The sequence below is a fragment of the Necator americanus genome, chromosome III (assembly GCF_031761385.1).
Source record: "Necator americanus strain Aroian chromosome III, whole genome shotgun sequence".
Lineage (NCBI taxonomy): Eukaryota > Metazoa > Nematoda > Chromadorea > Rhabditida > Ancylostomatidae > Necator > Necator americanus.
Genome location: NC_087373.1, coordinates 722,274 through 748,613, shown reverse-complemented (window position 1 = coordinate 748,613; position 26,340 = coordinate 722,274). Strand labels below are relative to the sequence as shown.

The 26,340-nt window shown below is 40.0% G+C and overlaps 3 protein-coding genes across 3 annotated transcripts; 2 read left to right on the top strand and 1 right to left on the bottom strand.

Annotated features, from left to right (window-relative positions):
- Nucleotides 1-10,513: 10,513 nt before the first annotated feature.
- On the top strand, nucleotides 10,514-15,271 carry RB195_008224 (uncharacterized protein; the record flags this gene model as incomplete). Its single annotated transcript, XM_064194630.1, has 6 exons — nucleotides 10,514-10,543; nucleotides 10,668-10,754; nucleotides 13,986-14,137; nucleotides 14,196-14,265; nucleotides 14,343-14,429; nucleotides 15,191-15,271. The coding sequence occupies 6 exons, from the start codon at nucleotides 10,514-10,516 to the stop codon at nucleotides 15,269-15,271; spliced, it is 507 nt and encodes a 168-aa protein (XP_064045775.1).
- Nucleotides 15,272-19,268: 3,997 nt separating this feature from the next.
- Nucleotides 19,269-22,380, top strand: RB195_008223 (uncharacterized protein; the record flags this gene model as incomplete). The annotated part of the gene is made up of 8 exons (XM_064194629.1): nucleotides 19,269-19,287; nucleotides 19,356-19,444; nucleotides 20,747-20,845; nucleotides 20,916-20,981; nucleotides 21,068-21,154; nucleotides 21,222-21,310; nucleotides 22,071-22,194; nucleotides 22,264-22,380. The coding sequence occupies 8 exons, from the start codon at nucleotides 19,269-19,271 to the stop codon at nucleotides 22,378-22,380; spliced, it is 690 nt and encodes a 229-aa protein (XP_064045774.1).
- A 924-nt stretch (nucleotides 22,381-23,304) lies between these two features.
- Nucleotides 23,305-26,304, bottom strand: RB195_008222 (uncharacterized protein; the record flags this gene model as incomplete). The annotated part of the gene is made up of 5 exons (XM_013438002.1): nucleotides 23,305-23,386; nucleotides 24,327-24,511; nucleotides 25,364-25,498; nucleotides 25,551-25,775; nucleotides 26,209-26,304. 5 exons carry the CDS (start codon nucleotides 26,302-26,304, stop codon nucleotides 23,305-23,307), a joined length of 723 nt encoding a protein of 240 aa, XP_013293456.1.
- Nucleotides 26,305-26,340: the final 36 nt, after the last annotated feature.

The window sequence follows — 26,340 nt, the reverse complement described above, 5'->3', positions numbered from 1 at the left end:
GAAGCGAGTCATGATCACGTTGTCGATTGGCTCGAAATACGTGCACGATGAGTCAAGTGAGCGATGAATCACTGCCACCAGCACAACGCTCTCTTTCCTCCCTCCTGTCTCCCTTTTTACACTTTCCATCCATAGAAGTCATACTTTGAGGGTATTGGAGAAAAAACTGGCGCAAATGTTTTGCCGACGAATTTTTGCCCCGTTACTTTCGTCTCTTTTCCGTTTTCTCCTTCACTTTTCATGACTTCGTTTGATCGGGAATAAATTTGCAATATGTGAACATAATTGTTGTCTTAATGCGGCATCCCACTGTTCCAGCTCGAAAATTCAAGTGCTGTTTCTCACGAAATCGACTATGGCCGCATATCACGTGCATGTAATTTCTTTCTTCCAGCCCCAAAACTCCCATTTGTGTTGAAAACGGCTCGATGCAATTATTATATTTTTTTATACACAGGAGATTCGTATACAAAGAGAATGTTACTAACTATTCTTGATCTTGGCTTTTGTATTCGTTTGCATCGATTTTCGAGGTCAGTATCTCTTCCGGGAAACCGGCTAACATCTCGAAAAGTATCGGTGCTCCCTCCAACATCTTTGAATTCTTCCCTTTTTTTTGCGAAAAAAAAAACTAGCCAGATAACTAGACAGACTATATAATCTCAATAAATTATTGTTATTGAAAAGTTGAGTTTTTCTTTTTCATTTTGGCATGATCTATGCTCGCGATTCCCAATTTACATCTTTTCTTCCTGAACTGTGCCCGTGTATCGCTAATTTTTCCCGATGAATCGATGAATTCCTTTTTTTCTGTCAGTTTCTCCACTTCATCTAGAATTTCGAAAACCACAAGACAGGCGGAAAAAAACCCGATTGACGTGTGGTGCAATAGCGTAGTCTCGAGCATAACCGCTTACACCACATTGCACCACAAGTCATGTCGTTCTAGCTAGACTGTAGGTTCGGTTAGATGATAAGGAATGATGTACAAATAGGATGATGATGAAAAAGTGATGATAAGAAGTCTGTAGCGTATCAATCCGTTTAGGTTACCCCAACTCGTTCTACTGCGCTTCGGAATCGTTGAGGTTTACGAACGTGTAACTGACCTATGCAATGACTTGCGGAGACAATTCGATGCATCAAGTCAGTGTTTTATCCCAGAGACAAGGCTGGCATCCATTTATCGAACCGGAAGAATGAAGAGCTCGATTGGGACTAGGGTGCTTTCGAACTATCGATCGATCGCGCTGTCACAGCCGAACCCCTAAGGCTGCCCGCAGAGTTCAGAGCTGCCCGGGAGCGCGGTTTGGCGGCGCTGCGGTTTTGGTGGTTATTAAGCACTGTTGTGAATAATCAATAACCATCAAAACCACAGAGCCGCCAAACCACGCGCCTGCGCGGCTCTGAACTCTGCGGCCAGCCTTGCCGAACTGCAGTACCTCCACAGTATAATCATTGTAATATATACATTCTTCTGCCATTTCACTGCTGTTATACATGTTAGAAGTAGTACTCAGTGAGTGTTAGTTAATAAAACATGACAGATACTGTGGAAATTTTAGGAACCCTATAAAGATAGGATGAAAAAAGGGATCCATTTCTATTTTATTCTAAAACTATTTTAGTTTAGCAGTTCAATGCTTTGCTGGGTTATCAGACATTACCTCAATGTCTAGAAAGAAAGAAAAGTATATTGCGGAAATGAAAAATACACGGTGGCGAAAATTCACTTGTGCCATGAAAAACGTTCAAACTTTATTTTCTGCCCACAAACATTAAAAAAATATTTTTATTAGACAATGAACCAAAACATTTTAATTACAAGGAATTTTCGAAGTGACCACCATCAGCTTTGATGCAGACGTCGCTTCATTCATTCATCGAATCGATGGAGCGGCGGACCTGTAGTTCGATGAAGGAACAGAATAAAACTAATAAGTAAAATAACCCCCTAAACAGGAAATTGTGGTGGATTAAGATACGGGTTGTTCGTAGGCCCCAAATTCTTCGTCAGAAAAGAGTTTGGAGCGCAATCGTGTTGAAAGATAAAATTGGGATAATTTTGCTTCCATGGCACCGTAGGTTTCTTGAGTATCTATTCTTGATGCACGTTCGCATTAGTTTTGACAAAGTCAACTATCACGGGCACGTAATTTCTCTCTCCACTTTGTAAATGTGAGGGAGAGGGAGTCGGAAAATTAGCAGTATAGGACAGCCATCGTATCCTATTTGTAGTGCTGAGGCTGTGCATAGGTATAGAATCGTCAAAGTGATATAGAAGCTAGGAAAGGTATCATTCCCAGTACAAGTACGATGCCAGCAGTCAGGGCTCATCATTTTGGCAGCGCTTCAGTTGCTAGTTTTGCCATTATGTAAACATCGTTACTGAAGCAGAAGAATTTCATTCGATTTAAAATGTGTAACCATTTATAGTACATCAGAATTTGTTTTCTGAGTAACTGGAAAGAAGAACAACCTTTAAGGCATCACTCCACGAATCTGAGGTGGTTGGGATTTCACGTGGAGTATGTGTATACAGCATAACAGATTATGGGGAGGAGAGTGATTCCGTCATTTCTTCCCAATTGCCGTAAAAAACGACTCGGAAGATACGGCTTCAGGCGTTCTGGCACACTTTTTTCTACAAGGAGTTCGACTGGAGCGCGACAGCCTTGAGCACTCGCGCATCTTTCAGGCCGTTTTTACGGCAATTAGGAAGAAATGGACAGAATCACCCTCCTCTCCGTAATCCACTATCCCTTATAAGAATACTCCACCTGAAATCCGTACCACCTCAGATTCGTGGGGTGATGCCTTTAATTGGAAGGTTGTTGCCAAAAATATCCAGATGATAAAATTTCAAAGAAAGATAGGATATTCTCTGGAATTATGTCTGGAGTTAGACTTTAACCTGACCTATCTGTAATACAATGAGTTGGGAAATAAATTCGCACAGTTCTTGAGAGTACAGTTTTTCCATGATTGATTGGTCTGTCACTAAGCGTCAGTTGCTATTTTTCAGCTTTTATTTATCTTTCTCAACGTCGATTCAAATTCTTATTTTTACGCAGCTGCGTTTTATTAATTTAGGTTAGGTTTAGCATAATTGGCATGCAGCTGATAATGCAAAGTCTAAGAGAGACATCCCCTGGAGTTTTGTGACGTGAGGTGATCTCAAATTTGTAACCGTAACAGAAGCAAGAGAAATCCTTTGCGTAAAATAAGGGAGAAAGGTGCATCTAGCTTCAATCACTTAGATGAAAATTTTTGTCAAAAACGGAACGTTCTAGCTTTGAAAAGTAGCGAGATTGAGGCTTATTGTTATCCTGTAAGTCTCAAGCTTTTTTGCACCTACACCTTTATTCCCGGACCCTACGTATCTCTGACCTCTTGTAAGAAAACAATTAATTTGATAAGATTTCTAGACTTCCTGCGGGTAAAATCGAGACAAAACTCGCTCCCGTTCTCTTGTTACAAAATCATACAAAATGATATGTACTTTTAACTACATTGTTCTTTAATTTATTCTGTGATTTCGACAGCTCAGATCATTCCTCTTTACATATTTCCTTATAATTGTGTAGTTCATTGCGTCTCTGTGTCCAGAAGAGCATCTAAGAAGGTTGTCTTCGTCTCTATGAACGACTGGAGTGTGACTTCGTCGAGGTATGTTCGCGTATTCAACGAGATATCCACTGAACACGAAATATCTCGGAGGCATTCTCGGAGAAGCCGCCGGGACCCTCTTTACCGCCTCCAGAGTATAAAAGCACCAAGTAGAAGCATGTTTGCAAGCAAATACTAACATGATTATACGAATTTCTGAAGGTATTGCAGAAAAATTGGCATATGCGTGCAGTCTGCTGGAGCATCGCGTCAAGACTATTATACGCTTGACCCTGCCCGCAGGTCATTGTACAGCCTCAGACACGCGTTCACGCTGCTCAAACGACTTCGAATTGAAGTTGGACGCGTTGGCGCGTACCAAGCGGGCTGTCACTTTGCATACGCTTACTTTTACTTCTGTCCTATCCTCTTATCCTACAGATAACGCACCCTCAGGTAGATAGAACTTGTCATACGTGACACCTTCTTCCTTGCCTTGATATGAGAGATCGCAAGCACATGCCACAGCACAACCAACTCAGAAGGCCACGAGTGATCCGTTGGGACCTTGCAGGCCTCTCCTTCTGCTCTGTAGTGTTTCAGAGCGGTGAAAGTTTCATTAGTGCTGTGTTTTGATGCTGCACGCGCTCGATGGTATGTGGTCGCTTGTGTGCTTCGTTACATTCGCCGAAGAACTTCCAATAACCGATTCACTGACATACTGCCTCCATCTAGATCAAAATTAAAGCAAGTAATATGAAGGCATGCTATGATGTTGTGTAGCTGGACCTTAAGAACAAATACAATAGTGAAATCTGAACGAAGTGAGATAGAATTCATGCGCGTCTAAGATGTTCTTTCTAAACTACATTGAAATTGATAAAAAAAAAAATTCCACAAAATTAGGTCTATCCTCAATAGGTTTGAAAGAAAGCGAAGAAGACACAGGAAAAAGAGAGCGCTCAAGCAAAGATAGTTTGCAAAATTACCAAAAGTGGGGCATAGCATGATTATTCTTAATTTTCGGTTTCAAGTGAGCCCTTTCAGACTGGACGTAGGCGCTAAGCTGATTTCAACCGTTCGATTAGGTCCCGATATGGAATGTTGATGGTGCTATGCATCTAAATTTGCAACGAATTTCGCTTTTTTGAATTATAATTCGGGCATTAGATTTTAGTTTATCTATTCGTTGGATAATTTATTTCGTGGAATTGGTGAATTTGAAAGAAGCATATCGTGAAATTGACGATGTTGGAATCTCTATGGGACAATATAGAGTACGGCATGTGGGTTACGAGTGTGAGCGTGGACAACCTAAAGTGCCTCTAGTAGTCCCAAAAAACGGCGTGGGAAACTTTTATGAGCCTTATAGCGCGCCATCCTAACGCGCCGCGTCCCAGGGGGGTCTCCCACACCGATTTGCATTGTACTCTACAATCCGAACTCTACACTATCTCAAAGGGAACCCAAAATCGGCAATTTCGTGATATGGTGCCTCTAAAGCAACGTTATCATCTTTCTCAGAAGCTTAAAGGCATCACCCCACGAATCTGAGGTGGTGCGGATTTCAGGTGGAGTATTCGTATACGGGATTGTAGATTATGGAGAGAGGGGTGATTCCGTCCATTTCTTCCTAATTGCCGTAAAAAACGGTCCGGAAGATGCGCGAGTGCTCAAGGCTGGCGCGCTCCAATCGAACTCCTTGTGGAAAATACCGCGCTGGGACGCGCGAAGCCGTATCTTCCGGAACATTTTTTACGGCAGTTAGGAAGAAATGGACGGAATCACCCCTCTCCATAATCTACTATCCCGTACGGATACTCCACCTGAAATCCGTACCACCTCAGATTCGTGGAGTGATGCCTTTAACCACCTTAAGTACCTTAACAGTGTGCTTGTAACTTGTGGAAAGTTTGCACATTTTGTCGCACTATGCTTCATCGTTTCCTTCTGCGAAACCTATTTTCTTGTGCTTTTCTACGCTACGTTGGTCATGGTCTGGAAATACCAAGAAATATAACGTTAGTAGCTATAGAACTTCGGTATCTTTTGCACATTATCTGACGAGTACTGTGGTTCCCGACTAATATGCATTCTAGAAATCGAGAATGTCCAAATTAGTTCAATGAACCGAGTGCGAAGGCATAGTGGGGTCAAAACGACACGAAGCACGGTGCATTTGCGCAAGTGGTTGCGCTCGAAGCGGTTAGGATCGCTGGGGATCCTTGCTGACACTTTCTTGCTGTAGTTCGCGATTGTTTCACATCGATGTGGATTCCAGTGAGCGGCCAGGCCAGTGCAAGCCTTCGCAGCAACGCACTTCGTTACAGCACGTCGACGGTACGTACGCGCGGCAATGTATATCCATAAATGTAAAAATTGAACATTAATGTTGTTTTCTTTGGTTAAATCATCAGTTTAAGAGCGACCAGCCGAAGAAGCAGTGATGATTAAAATATCGAAATTCTCGGGGAACGGCAAAGTGGGTCCTGACGGATTTTTCGCGAATGCCTTCGAGACGTTACGTGTCCAGTGGATATGCCGGAGATACTACGATACCTCGACGAAGCCACACTCCAGTCGTTCGAGATGCACACAACCGTCTTAAATGCTATTCTGTTCATAGAGATGCAGAAAACTATGCAGTTACGAAGAAACATAGGAAGAAAAGTGGTGAGAGTTGTCGAAATTACGGAGTCAATTAAAAGCAATGCACTTAATAGTACATAATATTTTGGGTGTTTATTTTAAAAGGGAGAAGGAGCGAATTTTGCGTCGATATTACCCACAGGAAGTATAGAAATCTCACCAAATAAGGTCTTTTTCTTCCAAGAGGTCGAAGATACGAAAGGCCCCTCTGTCCGGAAATAAATGATGTTGCACAACGGCTTGGAACTTACAGAATAACTCTCATTCCCGTCACCGTTGAAATCTGGAATGTCACGTTTTTAACGAAATAGAAGGAATAGAGTAGAGACATAAATATAGAGTCTGCACCTAGAACTGCCTAACTTGGACACCTAGACCAAGCGTACTGAATTCCCTACTTGTTTGTTTCCTATAAACCTCCTCCATAAATCGCAGAAGTGGCACATCGAAAAAGAATGTGGAGTTAAACTATTGCGACAACATTTGAACGTCAGAATACCTAGACTAGGGTGATTGTGCTCTGCTTGCTGTGTGAGGACCACTTACCTCGAAGCGAGGGCAAGAAGGTCCTGGGCAATCCAATATTCCGCCAATGTGGGCAATTCTGCGATAGTCTATCATGTGCACGCAATCATAAAGGAAATAAGGGCCAGATGATAAGATTAAGAACGAATATATTGTGCAATAATGGTTTATGTTTAGCATTTCTTTGCAGAATAACCACCGGTCCATCATATCTTCAAAAATTTAAGCTACAACTAACTTCTTTGGGTCTTTGACGTAGCCACTGCTCTACTTTTCCTTTCGAGTACATTACGTACGACTACTCATTGTTGTAGCCATCTTATCAGCTGTGTTGGTTGCTATCGCGTTTTCAGACGAAAACTCGGCCACCATGGCTTGCCACACTTGTTTTCGTCGTAGATGTTGCTCGTTTCTACAGGAATTTGATCGCTCGCGACTGAATTTTCCTTCTAATGCAGAGTTCCGCTCCAGCCACCTGGAGCATTGTTTGCTGCGCGAGTGCTGTCTGTGTTTGTGTGTTGCGCGTGTCTGTGTTTGAGTTGTCGTTCAGCACGTCTCCTCCTCCTCCTCCTCCTCTTCCTTTCTCTTTTCTGTTTCCTCTCTTGTACGCTGCTGTTATTTCTCAGTAAATGAATATTGGCTATATTACATGGCTGGTCACAATCTGAGCCTGCCGTGGCAAAAAAAAAGCCCCCGAAAAATCAACAAAGCTAAACGCCCGCGAATTTGACTAGGCTCCATCGTTCTCACGTGACTGCAGCCTGCTCGTGCAATCATGGCACTGATATACTTTCTGTTCGTTTATTTACTATTTAAGATTTACTTTTACTTCAGTATCTACTTTGACTTCACTAGGTACTAACTGCAAAAATTCCGTAAAACACACAAAATTTTTAGCCGAACTAAGCATTTCCAGGTAGAACAACAACAATGAAGTAACATCACTTCAAGATTTCTTTCTGTTCCCATAATATTCTCAAAGATGGAGCGGTAGATTGCTTGAGTAATTCCTACCAAATAGACACAAAACGGCTAAGAAACTTATGTTTTCTCTAAGTGTTCCTGTTGATACCAGTTTTACTTCGCCCTATTCTTCGATAATTTCTACTTATATGTGTACTGTTCTCATTTGAAAATTTCCCCCAGTGATTTTTCCATGGTTGGGATTTCCTCTAACTTTCTTGTTCCACGTCCTCTTGCTGCATTTTCTTGTTAGGCCACAAAAAAGCGATGTATTAATTGCAGAGTTCACTTTCTGTGCCAGATTTGTTCCGCATATCTTGTTATATTTAATACTCCTCCTTCATTCCCTCCCCCACACATATCTCACTATACCAAGGTATTCTACTCATCCTTCTAGTGCTTAAACTTTATTTCCATGTCCTAAAAACTACTTATTCGTTTTTTTGGAGAGAAGGCAGACATATTTCGAGCTGTTCAAACATCGCTTATTGTGGAATCGATGGAAATCTTCTTATCATATCTAGCAGATATATTGGTTCGACTGCCTTTTTCTGTTTGGACGGCATTTTCCTGCTTTCATTCGCCTTGGTAGAGAGTGTACTTTAGCAGTATAGCTAGTCTGCACCAAGCAAAAAAGCTGTTGTCGCTGTTCTAATCCAGTTAAGCTATTTTAATGCTGATTAAAATAAACTATGTGTTTCATTTGACAAATTTTGTGAATTTTTTTCGTGTTTTGTGTTTTTCCGTGAAACCGATACTCCTTTCAAGGACAAAAAATGTTGCGTTTAAATACTTCTTTTAAGTAATAATGCACTTTATTGAACCTCCAATAATAAAACTTTATAATAATAAAGACTATAGTAAATAATAGTAAAAACTACTAGTAACATACCAGGTTTGTCTGCCAACAAAAGATTCTAAGTCTGTCTAGTAACCTTTTTTACTCGTGATCGTCTTCTGTTTGGTTAACATACATGATTAGTTTTTGGATATCAATTTTCCTTTGTTTCTCACCTGTCTTTTTTCGGATGCAAGTGTACATCTTGCGAAGCCTTACTTCAATAACAAAAATTAAGATTTTTTATTGCTGAAAGGATTTGTTTTTAATTCCCGTTTTTGAATTCAACGACGAAATTTTATCAGGAATTGGAGCAGTGCTGTTTTTTATTCTGAATAAAAATGAAGATTTCATTTCAGCGGCTGGTTTCTTTTCACTGCAACCAACAACTACTCACGTAATTGCAACAGTAGAGAAGAGCAAAGCTAACCAAAAAGAGTTTATTGAACTTTATTAACAAAAAATCTTCAATGTTTCTTCTATCTTCAATGTTTTAAAGAAGACAACACAGATATTTATTTGTTCATTTATATACTATACGTAACTCTTTTTCCATACCGGTACTCCTTCCGTACTTCTATAAAAGCGTTCTTTATCTCTCATGTAAACATCAGTTTTCAAAATCACTTCGAATTAATCTTTTTCTGCTGAATTGATTCTCTAAGAATAATTTCGTGCGATTTTCATCGCTAAGTTTTTCTGGTATTGGCTAATTTAAAAGCCTCATACTTCAGTTAATCCGATTTTCGTAGTTCGCTTCATTTTTCTTTCGAATTTTTTCGTCTGTGTTTGGAAATTTGAGCGACAGCCAGGAAAGTGATATCGCGCAGATTTTGCAAGGAAATTCCTTTTTTAGCTGAAGCCAAAAACATGGCCATAATCAACTTCATCAGTATAGACTATTTATATGGACAGAGGGCGTGCACTAAATTTTAGTAGTAGTGGCTTTTCGAATTCGGAACAAGGAACGTCTAAGTTTTCGGAAAGTGAAAAAAAAAACAACGGCAGCACGAATATTGTTAAGTGGGTTAGTTTGTGATATACCGTAATTTACACCAGCTAACTGAAGAACTGTTCTAATTTTAAGGAGAGATCAACAAAAAATCTACCAATTCTCGTAGGAAATCACTGCAACATCAAACAAGTGAAACGGAGAAGGCAAGGAAAACTTAATAGCACTCCGGTATTCGAAAGAGTCCATCTCTACGAATGACTCCATTTCAGCTCTTCTATGTATCTTTTAAATGAATTTAGCTCCGCTTCAATGTTACATAGAGCTTGTATATCTACAAGAAGCGATCACAATCCTTTCATCCTTACTAATATGGAGTTCTTTTTAAAAATAATCGACTTTTTTATTCGTTTCACCACCAAGAACAACTTCTAGATGAGTTTTATATGCATTTACCTGGTAGGATGTACTCATCGATCTTCTAAGGTCTAAAACTAAACTAACATAGAAATGTAATTGACTTGGTTCGAGGAGGAAAATGACTGAGCTATTTGGTAATATTACAATTCGTTCAATCGTTTACCGAAGAAAATATTACATAGAATAGTGGAATAAAATAGAGGTGTGCAAATGGAAGGTGATAGAATCATGAGGAATAAAGATAAGATTGTAAAACGGCTATGCTAGATGTGTTAAAAAGTAGATTATACTGAAAATTTTAATTTTCCGCTTCTGTTTCAATAAAGCACGTATGTGGGACTGCTCAGATTTATCAGTCCCAGAACATTTCGTACGCTCTTAAATGATGAACATTTCTGAATTTTCTCAAAAAATCTCCATCATTATGAGCGTACGAATTTTCGTGGACTTAGAACGTTTCTCACTTCGTTTTGTTTCCCATTGCCGTTATTGCACCGATTGCGTTGTGTTCAGCACGAGCCCTTTGAAATCCTGTAATTTCAGCGGTTCCATACGGGATGTCATATGCAAACCAATATAATTACCAGGTATGCTTTTGGAAAATTTTGGTGCAAGGCTATCGATTTTCTGCGAACCTATCGTCTTCCACGTGCAGGATCAAATATCCAGCACTCCCCTCCTGCCATGAATGACTACCATGCTGGTTTTCAGGTCGCGGTGATTTTTGCCATTCTACTCGGTGGTGTTCTGTTATTAGCGCTTGTAGTAGGCGGAATCTATTTCGTCTGTGTGAATAATGTAAGTTTCTTTGAAATATTTGTACGAATTTTCCGCTGTGAGACAACATGCATGACTAGTTCGTTTATCGTCGAGGAAAAAGGCGTTTTGTTTGCATTCTTCAACTGAACAGGTCTGTTCAAGCTAAGTACGAAAATATTTGCGCGTTCTATTCACATGACCCGATGGTGATTTGTTTTCCGAATATAGTTCTCGATCAATATTTAATGCGAATCACTTGGTAGACAGTTTTTATCGCGATGAAATTGTTTTCCAATGTGAAATGCTTGTGTTTACTTATCGAATTGCTCGCGTTCCAATTGTGGAACGTACGTAATCGATGTCGCAAGCGGTCGTATAGTATTCGCTGGCGGGAAAAGAAGACAGGAGGGGAGCCATATTTGCTTAGCAGCCAAACACGACGACACACCGCTCAGCCAAACGTGAGGCGATGGTGGCTGGACGAGGGCTCAACCCGATGATGTTCCCTGCTGTCAAGCTTTAATCCAATGCATTATTTGCTGCCAGAGAACGAGTTCCTGCGAATCAATCGAATCCCTACACGTGAACTAGGGCAAATCAACGGAATTGGTAATTATTTTACTAGCGATAACATTCACACCAAAATAGCATGACGCAGGAAATTTTCAGAAGAGCCTAGAAACCCCTAGAATCGCTGCAGTCTCCGAAATCTTCCCAGCGGGTCTTGCTCCTATCTCTGTCGTTAACAATGTTTCCCAACGAGGGGTTCTTGCTGCGACATCAGGGATTATCAACTTTATTAAGCCAGCTTGAAAAAAAAAACGCTTAGAAAACGAAGCGGAGTAAAGAAATATGTTGAAACACCGAGTGAAGGAGCATTTTGTAGACTAGTTATTGTAATCCGATAAACAAACCGGTTGTCTCCCAATGTATTACTTAAAAGAAGCCACTTTTAACAACAGAGAGTTGTAAAATAAATAGTTTCATTTGGATTTTCAAACATTTCTGCCTCAACACGTTGCAACACCGCACAAAGACTTAGTAAGGCCGAGTAGTTCATCATTTCTCCCTTAAAGGCATCACCTCACGAATCTGAGGTGGTACGGGTTTCAGCCGGGTAATGCCTATGCGGGGTCGTAGATTGTGGAGAAGAGGGTGGTTCCGTTCACCTCTTTGCATCAAAGTAAACGGACGACCGCGGCACGCTGTTTCTTACGACGGCTTCTGTTCCAATGCGCAACCCCCGCCTGCGATTCGTCCGAATGGGTTTTGGATGTCTTTAATTATATATTTACTCACCTTATCCATTAGAACTATGCTGGTGCATTGTTTGGAGTTGAAGAGTGGATGTGGTAAAATCAATATCAGAAATAATCTAAAATCAATATCAGAATCTGAAATAGATTGGGATTTTACCATGGATTTGCATCCGACTGTAAAATTAAAGAATCCCAGAAGACTCGATTGGCACCACCCAATGATAGTAGATTAGCTGTTGAATGGATTTCAATGGTAGCATGTATGAATTACAGCGTCTTGGTTCCTTAAAAGTTCTCCAAAAATTGCGTCCGAGTAGAAAACAATGAGGGAATGGTATGAAGTGAGAAATTCACATCATCTGGAATCTTCATCATCTTAAATCCCAATTGGCTAGGAGATTGTGAGTATGATCTTTGTCCCGCTATAGTCCTTCATGACGACTATTTCCCGAAAGTTAGTGTAACGCATTCAAAGACAACAATTACGTCTTTAAATTTCGTTGCAGAGAAAACATGTGGTGTTCAAGAACTTTAAGAAATCAAACGCGATAGTTTGTTACATGTTTAATCCTAGCATTAAATATCTTCGCTTTACTTCTTTTCCAATGTTTTCATCTTTTTCAGTATTTTTGCATTTCCTTAGTGATCTTTTCTGAATGTGGTTTATTTTTTAACACTTGCACGTATTTTTGGTTCTTTTCTTGAGGATTACAAAGTTACCAGTGCTTTGGTTTTTCATGTTGATGTGAAAAAAAGTTGTGTAGATTAAAGGCATCACCCCACGAATCTGAGGTGATACGGATTTCAGGTGGAGTATTCGTATACGGGATGGGAGACTACGGAGAGGGGGTGATTCCGTCCATTTCTTCCTAATTGCCGCAAAAACCCGCCTGGAAGATAAAGGCTTCGTTCGTTCTGGCGCACTATTTTCTACAACGAGTTCGATTGGAGCGCGCCAGTCTTGTGCGGCGCCGCCTCTTCCAGGCCATTTTTTATGGCAATTAGAAAGAAATGGACGGAATCACCCCCATCTTCATAGTCTCCCAACCCGTATACGAATACTCCACCTGAAATCTGCACCACCTCAGATTCGTGGGGTGATGCCTTTAAACGTATAACACATTTTTGCTGTTAACGCCTTTGTTCATCGTATTTAATTATTTATATTTGTATTTACGAAAAGAACGACGAGAATCGCTGTTATAAAAAAAATAGGTTTAGTTCCGTTGCATGTTTTTCCTTATTATTATTTATTATTTATTTACTTTTATTAAATTTCTATTGACCACTGAAGACGAGCGAAGCGAAAGCCATAAGAAGTGTGAAAGTCAGGCGTTAGCCGGACTTTGAGACAGGCATGTTGTATATATTGTTAGGGATTTATGCGGATTGTGCTGGACTAAAAACAAGTTTAGCTGAACAATCAGTGTTTGTCACTAATTTCAAACTATCCACGAACTTCTAGCGCGCAAATGGTCTTTTTTTCGAAGGGAGGTAGGAGGAGTCCCTTTGTTTCGTGTACCATCGACTTCAATTCTTCACAATGCAATGTCGCAGATTTTTAATGACTTTTTATCGCTATGTACTGTATACTGCTGACTTCGTTTCTTCACATCAGAATGGAAATGAAACCTTTAATTCCCTGAAAACTTTAGAAATTACTGTATTTTATTGGTCATGGGAAATCTTGTTTTCGTTCGAGTTTAAGTTCGTAGAAAAAGTCTTGATTTTTAAAAACTATTGAGTTCCGATACAAATTTATCTCTCATCCTATTTGCATACTTTTTTTTAAATGGAAGTAAATCTAGGGCAATTGACGCGGGAAATTACGTTACACAGAAAATAATTAATTACATCTCTACCAATGCTATCTTCTGCCAGGATTTCAACACAGTAGCACACTCCAGAGGAAATCGTATACAACTTATTTGAAAGTATGAAATCTACACAATTCCAGAACGCATTTCTTTTAATTTCCAACGATTTTTCAGATGAAGATTTCACTTTTCAGATGCGAGATGACGAAAAGAAGCGTCTACACTCGGGCCGAAATTCCACCACAGCATGGCCGACACAAGCGCCATCCTACAGCAGCGCTCCATACCGAGCAGCGCCGACTACAACAGCTGTACTTACAACACCTACAGCAGTTCAGAGCTATGAGTACGTGTGCCGTAGATGTAATTTCGTAGATGTACGTCACTTAACATTTACCATTCAGTTTTGCACCACGTGGATCAGCAGCTCAATCACCGACGCATATAGCACCAGCCCCTCAGTACTCCTCACAAGTGAGTGAAAAGTTAAAGCTACTGCGAGTCTACCGTAGTAGAAATACACATGACTATTGAGTGGTCACCCACTTTAGGCACCACTTGTGACGCCGACACGAGTTGAAGAGTTCGGGCCCTCCAGCCAATATCGACCACTTCAACCTGACGTCATTTACACACAGGTATCATCGTAACCTATCTGATGTTATTTCGAAAAAAATTCAGTACTTTTCTGGTTTCTCTATTGAATACAGCACATTCAGCAGATACCACTCAATTTTGGTGAGATTCACAAGTATTGAGCAAGTGAGATTTTCCCCGAACAGAGACAGCCACAATTTTCTTCGCTTTCTCGACAAGAAATTGCAAGCAAAGACGTTACAAGAATAGTGCATGCTCCGTGCATGAGGTGCACACACAGATGCTACATCTTGATAAGCAGTTAGGAGAATAATGTCTCGACTGTTGGAAAATTTTGAGCTCTACCGCTACAAATTTATTTCTCATCCTATTCTAACAAATGTAGACCATGTGGCATCATCAAACCTCGGCTTAGGATTCTTTCGATTAAAAACAATGACCAGATGTAGGTTACTTTGGAACCTTGTTCAGAATGGGGGTAATAAAATAACAAACTAATTAACTTAAATCCATTATTTCTTATATAGGTTACAGTTACAAGTTGCGATGATAGCACAGAAATGCAGTTGCACGCAATCGATCAAATGTTGGGTGAATTTTATTACGACGAACATTTAGCTGACCGAGCCGTGTAAAATAAAAAATTAGCACCAACAACGATTAAGGACTAAAATATATTTCAGAGGAAAGTTTAAAAAAGCTCTTGTAGCCCAAAATCCCCTGATCATTCCCATTCAGTTAGTGGGAGGGAAAATCTACGTTTCACAGTGCTTCTCGAAGACTCATTTTTCCACATTTTCAGGGACCAACCGGCTACACTCAAAGCACACCAGTTGAATATACGGTGCAATCATTCCCTACCTATCATCAATCTTCAGTTTGAAACACTCGATTTCAGGAAATTTCCAAGAAATTTCATATTTCTTCTAGTCCACTGCTTGTACATATTGCATATCCGACATATCTTATAATTCACTACATTTCTTTTGCATTTCTTTATATTTGACAGCACCACGGTAATTGCAAGGTGTACTACTTAAGAGCCACTGCTGCAAATTACGCTAATTTCATGATCTTCCGGGAATAAATTTCCCATGAATTCCTATTTGTCCTATGAATTTGCGTCGTCTTCGCAATTGCTGGGGTAACCACCTCTTTCGAATTTTTGAAGTAATCTGAGTACTCATCATTCTGGCAGGATCTAGCAGAAAATTGACGAGGATTTCGTGGACTATCACGGATGTCCATAGAGCTCCTGAACTCAAGGTTCCATCTCATCTCAAGTTATATTTAATGGTGTGTTGACAACTGTAGTGTCGTCAGCTTTGCTGAGGTAACCCATTTCAAAGATAAGAAACTCCGGTTCCGATTCTCACATACACAGCAACGCAGACGATCAGATCTTTTTTTCTTGCTCAAGTTTGGTTCTCTGCTTCTTTTTCTCGAATACTCAATTAGTAGGGGTTCAACTCCATTCTTTTCTATGTTTCGAGAGCATAATTGTTGTACCTTTCATGTTCTAATACCCATCGATCAATGAGTGTATACTGTAACTCCTCAATTTTTCCTCTTCGTCGGCATTTGGACTCGTTGTTCCTTGTGCTCACGACCGTAATATGTGCCATATGTAATGTAACTTAGATGCGATAAAGTATCAACTTTTGGAAAACCACATATTTGTTACGGCGGTGTCAATTTGGTGTAGTTTGGAAAGAAAGGCCACCTAAAGCCACAGAAAGTGACAACAGTAGCAGGAGTAATCTGAGCCCGGTCGTAAATTGGGAATATCAACTTTATATGCTATTGTTGCATGCCCGTTAACCAATCCCAGACGCTTCGGTTGAGAAGCACTTGGCCAAATACAGCGTTCAGACTAATTATTTTTGAGGTTAGAGTCTGATCAGATTCCTTGGTACTCGAGAAAAGTGCTAAAGTAATTTTGCGACTTCCGAACGAACACCCCAAAGGACAAGTTGTTCTAAAAAAAGCATCTACTTCAAAATCAGGAAGTAGTGCAGGGCGTCCGTAAAATCATAGTTCACATTGGAGCGATCACAGGAAAGCAACGAAACAAGATAGAAATGTGAAGTCGTCACCAAATAAATGAAGAGCTTTTCAGGTTTCTCACCTATACAATGGATTTTAGGGCGGTTGTAGCGCAGTTGGTTAGAGGATACGCTGCCTATACGATCGATTGGAGGGTCGAATCTGTCCTAGTGCTCACCAAGCCTTTCATCCCTCTCGATAAATTGGTACCAGATTTGTCTGGGAGGATAAAAACACTGACCGTACACAACGGCTGGCCACAGCAAGTCATTAAATAGGCTAGTTACATGTTCGTGAACCTCAAACGATTCTGAATTGAAGTGAACGTGGTGGCGCATCCCAAGCGGGATTGATTAATGCCAGCGACTTTATATTTACTTGTACAGTGCTTTTCGATTTCGCCTCCATTTGTTGCCCTACACACATCTAAGCGATACTCAAGTTCCTCCCATACACAGGTAAGGGCGGTTCTTGCAACAGAGTGAATAACATCTCTGATTCTCTGTTTCAAATGATTGATACGTTCACCGTACATATTTTGTTCCACACAACCCTACAAGTAAAATTCCAATGGCGTCAGATTCGGGAATCGTGTTGGCCTGTCTATCCACCGATGGGATAATGTTGAATCCAGATACTCGCGAACAATGTTGGCGCTTGTGCTTGGAAACTTAGAGTGATTTCCTTGCATTCGGTTTCACATTTCTATCTTGTTTTGTTCCTTTTCCTGTGACCGGTCAAAAGTGCACCATGATTCACGGACACCCTGTACTTCTTTCTTCATCTTCTATGGTTAGAGGTACCATGCGCAAATGTTTCCTCTTCGTTTTGATATTTTCCTTCCTTTTTTCGTTTAATTAGACTTGAATGCGTTTCGTGTAGCCATAATTAAAATCTTTCTCACTAAAGGCAACATATCACGACTTGGAGCAATTTCTTCCCACCCCCGACTGCGAGGGCAAGCATACGCGCCGCCTATTTTTGCTCAAATCTAAGGCACTGTAAAGGTTGTATGAGGGAAGGTGCGAGAGGACCCTAAATTCGTGAAGGGATTCCAACACCATCCAGTTCGTGGTATGCCGCCATCAATCTCAGCACTACCGCAGCATAGTTTATCGCCCCAGCGATCAACGTAAGCGGGGATTGGTACAAACCCCGCTGAGGATTTCGGACCGAAACAGTTTCGGCGACAGCGAAACCATGTTCTACAGAGGTAGGGGCACGGTGACGTTAATCACGATCCTTCCAAATAAAGTGAGCAATGTAAAACTGTGGCAAAACGTGCTTGTTAAAGGCATCACCCCACGAATCTGAGGTGGTGCAGATTTCAGATGGAGTATTCTTATAAGGGATAGTAGATTATGGAGAGGAGGGTGACTCCGTCCATTTCTTCCTAATTGCCGTAAAAAACGTTCCGGAAGATTCGGTGCCCCACAAGGCTGGCGCCCTCCAGTCGAACTCCTTGTGGAAAATAGTGCGCCAGAACGCCCGCAGCCGTATCTTCCGGGCCGTTTTTTACGACAATTAGGAAGAAATGGACGGAATCACCCTCCTCTCCATGATCTACGATCTCGTATACGAATACTCCACCTGAAATCCATACCACCTCAGATTCGTAGAGTGATGCCTTTAAAGTGAAGAATTGTTTTCTCGGTGAAGAGGCCCACTGTCCCATCCACATAGTGCGACGAGCTGCTCGGAGCTCTCCTTGTTTTTCGATCTCTACCGTATGATAGTTTATGAATAGAATTACGTAGTTTCAGCAAGGTACTTTTCCTTCATTTTTTCCTTTTGTCAGAACTCCTCCAAGGTCTTAGTTTATAGAGATTAATTTCTGTTGATTTTTTTACACAATACTATGCACGATTACCAATTCTCAAAGCAATAGTGTTAAGAAAACTCTCTTTTCGCTAGTTTAGTAGTTTGTCCTGATGCTAGGACATCTTCTTCAAGACTTCAATTCCGCAGTAGAAGCCGCACTGCTGTCTTACTTCTTGTGTAAATGTGATGACTATTTTTAATATAGGATGGATTTAAAGACATTACTATGACTCCGATTCGGAGAAATGGTAATCCTGCACAATTACACGAATAAAGTGTAGATATTCCATCTTTACAAACAACAAACTGAAATCTTAGAGGAACCTCACAAGCTCAACAAACTACGAAACTAATGGATGACATTATAGGACCACTTAATCCAATTCACAAACTTTCATACGAAAAAAAGAAGGAATAACTATGGAAAGCAGGAAGGAAATAGCTCCAAGCAGCTTGTTGCGCTCTGTGGGAAAAGGCCAGTGTGGAATTTCACCAAGGAAGCGATGCATGTTCCCGACACAAGTTTTGCTTCAGCCGTAGGTCTACTAAGATGTAGAACGAGAACAAACAACACACAACCCTTCGATCGCCCCGTATTTTATGATGGGCGACTCATTTATTTATAGTACAGCGATATTTATTTATACGCAAAAATATTCCTAGGTCCAAGCTCGTTTCAAAACATACGAGTACTCTCACCAATTGCTTCTAGCATCCACACTGTTGGAAATTGCCTGTTCTTGATAATTTTATCGTCATATTGTCCTCAATCATTCTTGCAGTCTCAGGTTGGGATTGATTGGTCATTGATTACAGGGCGCAGTATCTCTCCACAACCCAAAGCGCTCGATCGTAGAACAAACTCTCATCTCCGAACTGATCGCAATAACAGTATTATTTGCTTTTGATAGTGGTAGTTGTGTTGCTTTAGTATAAAATCATAACAACAACTCATGATCAAAAGGACACTCATTCTCTCCTAGTACATTTTATCAATCAGTCACCAACACAAAATGAGTGAAGGTGGAAAAGGTTGGTAATGTTAACTGTCTAGAAAGCGTGGCTCAAATACTTTAAAACACTACCTTTGTCCATTTTAGGTTTCAGTTTTCGTCGAAAATTCTTATTCAAAATCCAAGAGAAAGTTGGCAACATCGAAGAAACTCAAATGACGCGAGAATTCAATGCTGTGAGGTTTTGCTGCAAACTGGATTCTTACGTGGAAATTAGAGGGTAATGAAATCTGTGAAAAAAGTACTTAACTATTCGATGGCTCTAAACTGAGCAAAGCTACTGAGCTATTCCAAACGTTGGAGAAGATTTTAAGCTTGGCAAAGGTTAAGAAGAAGAAAATTTACAGTTTAAGACATCTCATTGACCACATTCTAAAGGGATGAAGTGAAGATACATCCAAACCATGGTTTTTATCCTGTGAACTACTACACCATTGAACATTTTGCGGAACTGTCTCCAAAGTGAACAATTCACTTTCGTTTCAATTGGTGGAAGTGCCAATCATGCCAGGATGGTCCTAACGTGGTCATCTACTTCCAAAATCCAATTACACGATATGGCCCTCTTCTGCTATAAAAATTTGTAGTGATGTCAACTCCGGAATTTTAAGTGCTCTCTGATTGAGGGTGTTTAGGTTAATGAATATTAAAGTAGTAGTTACTTGACGAAATGAAGGTAACTGGGTTCCCCTCTTTTTCGCCACTTACGTCGAGACGCTAACGGAACCGCAGGCAGTGTCTTGCAAACTAACGTGAGACTCCCGTGCCGCTCTCATGTAGACTAGTTATTTAGCCAGCGAAAGATCTGTTTAACTGTGTAAACGCTATAGCTTATCGAATGGGAGAGGGAGGAAAGAGAAGCGTATGTAAAGCGAAGAATGAACTTGCGTTGTGGCAGATGACAGAAATACGACGATACGGATGTTACGCTACACAAAATTATTGATCTAAAACCAACATTCCCTCAGACGTGAACGGAAAAAGCGAAACCCATTAGAAAGTCCGATGCCGATAACAAAACACGATAACACTGAGACAACCGCTACAAGTATTTCCCGCATAGTACGACATATTGGTGAGAAAATTTCGAGATCATCGAATGGATGTTGCAGCCGCCGATTGATGATCTGATCGATAGTAGGACAGCGCCGTTCAGCCTCTGAACAAAGGCTGAGAACATTTTTTTCCTCCTAGTTCTCGATAATGTCTCGTCCTTTTTATCGTGTAATTGTGTACGAACAGGATATATACTACGATTATGACTATGTCCTATCCACACGCTGTGCACAATTACACGGAAAAAGAACGAAAGGAAAGAGAAAAGGAGGAGGAAAGTATCAATCAATCAAAGAAAAAAAAAGTTGCTAGTGGCCCATCAGCATTGTGGTTCTTATCGATCAGCGAGAGCAGAGAGAGTATTGGTGTCCACCTCTAGAGCACGTTCGACAGAGACCATAACTCGTGGTTGTAACTTTCAGGACATGCAAAAATACGACTCTTATCACAATTCTGTCTTAAAACTCGTTGATCTCTTGGAAGCAGTCAATCAACCCGACCCTAATATACTAGCAACTGGCGTGAGAACATGGAATTTGTCGATTTTTCCGGTTTTCGCTTAGATCATCGGCAAAAACCTGACAATTTCAGCGCGTTGAGTGCCCACCCAACGAGGATCCATTTGATAAAATGAAAAAAGCTCTCGAAGCTTTCCAAGTCAGAATCTTCAAAAGATATTAGATATTATCATATTTGCAATGTTTTGTAGCACAACTTCGAGGTTTGGAGGATAATAATTCTAGGAGTTTCTCTCACAAGACAAAGTAGGACCTATAGCAAAAATCTGCAATATCCTGGAAAATGCGGCAAAATGCAAACGCGACTATCAGGTGAATACAGTGTTCTGTTTCAAGGACGAATATTAGTAAATCTTTTCTGAAAAAAAAAATATTTTAGATTAAAAAACGTGCATGCATTCGTCACCTACGCCGTTTCGACTCACTCGAATATAAAGCGCTTGTTGAGAGTCGCCAGAATTTTAATCAGTGCGTCCTTCACGAACTTTTTCTGCATTTGCAGAATTTCTGTATCACGAAAGTTTGCGCGACTGTAAATATGTCGAATTGAAACGGAAACAACAAGTGATGAAACTAAATGTAGAATATGACAGAAAAAAAGACGAGCTGAAGCAACTTGTGCCCGATAACGACCGTAAATGACGCCAGTTTTAGCTCGAATAACAAAGCAGAAGCACTACACGTATTAATGACACTTGGCTAGTCCAAACTTCACTTGGCGAAACCAAAGGAGAAGTTGAAAAAGCACTTTCCAAACGCCACAAGCGAAGCACGAAACATTCTCAGAAAAAGCAAGAGCATTAGTTTAACGAGCGAAACAGGCAATTACACCTAGAGATGACGAAATGAAAGAGCATAAAGTGGCTTAGTGGTGAAATTAATAGAGAATGTTTTTTAAACTCCAGAACGACTGACTAAAGACTGATTTCCAGGTGTTAATTCCATAACTCGTAGGAGTTCGAAAGTTTGCTACGTGGAACAAAGTGATCATCCTGGTGCTACTTAACTATTCTTTCTTTGGACTTCTAGGAGATGCTTCGCGTTTACATTGTTGTATTTACAAACTACATTTGAACCCTACATAGTAGTAGAATAAGAGTAGCATCGAAAATCTTCGCGTTTCCCTTCGCCGAAAGTGTCACTACCATCCACACAAGCTTAGAGTTTCTACCGTAATTTTGGAGGGTACTGAAACCAAGTACGGTACTCGAAATTTGTATCTTTCAAGAGCAAAATCTGCAATGGATCTGGCGAAACATGACGTAAAACAAGCAAAAACCACGGAACAAATTGAAAGGAGAGCTGTACTGTACCAACAACAAGTTGAAGTATTTGATGAACAGTGCAATAAGGTGAGTGCTCATGCTAAACATTCAATATGTATACTTATAGCGAACTACTTCCACTATTTTACTTCAAAGGTCATAAAATTGTTAGAAGAGCTACCAGGGATTAAAACAACACATTCCAAGGACTTAATGGAACTGACACGTTGCACTCGTGAATATCATCTTGCCATGCTTGCTCTATTCAAATGAATTTTTATAAAGTTCTGTAAATTCTTATTCACAAGAGAACATCATTAAACAATTAAAATCATGTTGAGAATGAGAACTTTGGAAACAAGGGAAAGAAACCAGAGGGGGTTTAAGTGTTCTGAAATCAAACAATGCTTGAAAAAAAAACAGGCGAGAACTAGTCTTTAAATGCGACAGAATCAAGGCAATTTCGTAGATACACGTGACAAACTCTATAACAAAGATTAATGTAAAAGGCAATAACATTGGGTAAGTAGGCAAAAACTGTTCTTAATACTAGGTTTTACTTGCTAAAATGTCAAAATTGAATTCGTAATGGAAGTTCACGAGTAAGTTCAGAAAAAAGCTAATATGGGTATCTGATAGAGCACTATGTTGTTGGTTTATCTCTAACCAAATGTACGGCTTTGCAAGATTTTCCCTGCATCTCTATTAATTCTATTTATTCTCAAGTCTTATTTGTTCATCATAATGGAAGGATAACTTACTAGAGTAGATTTAGTCTTATTTCTAGAACTAAATACCCTGGGACTGCTACATTTGTTGTTACTTCTTCACTGCCAATTTCTATAAGTTTAACGACTTTTAGCACTTCTCGCTGTCACTTAATCTTATTGATTTTTGTTTAAAAACGTCTATAAACACTTATACTTCCATCAAAAAACAATAAACAAGGTTTTGAAGCTATTTTGTAGGTCGGTACCAAAAATGTTATCCATTCACAAAAGTTCACAATGTTCTACGAAATGCCAATTATATTTTTACACTTTTTCAAAATATAATCGAGCACTCCACCTCAGCTGCTCCTGTTTTCTGATAAACATCATGAATTTCCAATTGATCCACATGTACAATGAACGACCAGAAAACCGAAAATAATCCAGACCAAATTTTTGCTTATTTATTACATAGGATTGTGAACATTCATAGATCAGCCAAATCGGTTTGACCAAAATATTCACCGACTACAGAGATGAACCACGATAGCTCACGAATTTCGTCCTTCCTGAAAAGATGCAGCTCTGTAAACTTTACGTTCATCGTCACATGAATATGGTCAGATACGCAGTTGTGTAACCGGTTCAAATTGGCGCTATGGAGCTGAATCGACATGGGATTCCTGCTTGCTGCAATCGAACTGCACAGATGAGTAGAACCCTATCTCGATCGCAGTCTCTATCGCATCAATTCGAGCGTAGCCGCTTACGCAACTGCAGAAATCAAATCGTTTTGACCCGAATAATGTTCCGTCGAATGTTGGAAAGATTGTACTTCAGCACAATTACACGCTGTTTCCACCCAACTAAATTCATACATTTATAGCCCCATATCCAAAAAATTAGTTTAAGCAAGGGTGAACCTAATCATTCTAAATATGCATGTAGAGTTCAATTTGATTCAAGATAACGTCGCATAGCCAATCTTACAATTTACTATTTATTTAAAGGATATTTTACGAAGGAAGGGTACATAGCTGAGCCGACCTGATAAGAACCCCCAGATAAATGCTGAATTACAACAGCTACATCCGAGCCCAACTGCTGAAATTAAATAACTAAAACATCTAAGCATGCATTCATTACACAGAAAGTCTACAAACTACACAGTAGTAGAATCCGAATTATAATACATATGTTGATTTTACCTATGCAGACTTTGACCGTCAACTAGTCAACTATAACCTTACCTAATTTATCCACCAAATACGAAAAGAAAAGTCAGTGTGGTATCCATTTTACCTGTCTACCTCCAACGAAAGCTAACAACCAATTAATCTGCGGCTAATGTGCGAATTAAAGTCGCTTGCTGCACTCTACTAATTCTTTAACTAATTAAGGTAAATAAATATTTACTATAAAAAATGTCGTCGACTGCTGTTTCTGGGGACGGTTGACCTGCCACATAACTATCGGGCTACCACTGACTATAAAAGGAAAATATGTAACCTTTCAACATCCATGGAACTTCTCAAATTCCTGCATAGATTTGCTAATGCACGCATTGCAGCGCATACATCTGGCATTAATGGCTTATGAACCAACAGGAGTAGAACGAACAACCATTCACGTAAAGCTCTGGAGAATCCATCACATTCCGCCCATTCGACAGCGTACTGTATCAACGTTTCAACCTAGATGTGCTTCGGTAAGACTCATCATTTCATTCCTTTGAGAATTTGGAGTACTTCTATTCAAATTATTCAACTAGAAGAAGGAGAACTTTTCCAAGGAGTCGACGTTTCAAATAATTAGAAATTAACAGAATTTAATCAAATAATATGCGATAGTTCTATCGACTATGGAAAATTTCAGAAAATTCGACAAAGTCAATATCCAAAAATCCCGATAACTGAGTACTGCTCTTCATAACTGAAAGCGAGCATGCGTTTCCATCTCAAGTGCTGACTCAGGATTGCCTGAATTGTCATACATTTGACAATTCAGGTATTCCTGAGCGTCGATATCCCAATTTCATGTTCAATTTATTTTAGTTCAGCAGCTTTAGTTTTAGGACATTGAAATCTAGACTACAGCGGGAACATAAGACTGCACAACATCCGATAAGATTTCTCTAGACAATCTGTTTGTTGTGATTACAGATCTATTGTGAACTATACAGTTTTCTCGAAAATACGCGCCAAGTACGTAAACGCTTTTAACCATGTAAAAAAATGAGACGAAGTGTCCAGTGCATTCAAGCTAAATCTCTGATCGCATAGAATCGCCCTACCTGAAGGATGAGTTCGCAATTTTTTTTCTGGTTCGTGGATAACCTTTTATTTGTTTCAAACATAAGATTTCGCACTACACTGTGATTGCTCTTTAAGGAACATTTGTGAAACCCCGCGCACATATCAGATATGTAAACATATGTTTTAAAAATAAATGCTTGCAGTACACCACATTTCCAAGCGAAATTCATGAAGAAGAGTACAACTTTGTAAATGTTTTCAGATCAATCTAATCAATATGGGAGACCTCACCAGAGCCGACGACATGCTCAGCACAATTGGTACAGCAGGTGGAGTTCCTTGATGATTCGGAAAAGACGATAAGAATTGTGTACACTTCGGATGACAACGCCGTAGTAGCACATCCTCCCATTGCTCTGCATCAGACTAAAGCAGGAAAAAAGCTTTTTTTTTGGAAATCAGATAATTTAATACCAACCATATTAGGCCATTTCAACTTCATTACTCTTTTTCTTGGTGCTTTCTCTACCCGCGATCGAAATGCAGAGAATTCAGCCACCTTGGCTTTGCACCACTCCCTAGGAGGAGCACGAGGATCCCTTTCTTGAACCGAAGGAGGGGCTTCCTTCTCTGACACTAATTCTGAGACGGAAGGCTGAACCATGGAAACACATGATGGACCTCTGACACGATCAGCTATGACCTTAACGGTTTCAAAAAAGTAAACAATGTCTCTGCAAGAAAAGAATTTGGAAAACAGTACAGGACACATTTAACACATAGGTAAAAATCAGTAGAGGTGTCGTCAGAAAGCAGATTAAAAGAAACCAGAGCAGCCCCGACGGCGACGACGGGCCTCAGATTGGGACAAGGTATTCGGAAGAGGCAATGTGTGTAACAGGGAAATCGTGGGATATTAGGCCAGATTTACGGTATATTCGACACAAGTGTGTTGAAAAAAAAATCAAGTCCCGGCATTAAGCGCAATGAAATAACTTTTTCCACTACTTTTGCTTTTTTTGAACGTAATTTTAAGGTTCCTAAATTACCTGCCCTTAGATTAGAGAGCAATGTTAAATTATTCTTTTCCGCTTCATCAATAGTGTTTAGTTCAAATAAGGAAGAAAAATGAGTACCTGCTGTAAATAATGTTCGGCCGACTGTGGTGCACAATCCATATCCACAGCGTTTATATCAAACTCTCCTATATCGACGAACTGACCACGATCCATTTGACCTCACCTGCGAACTAACAATATCTCGAGAAT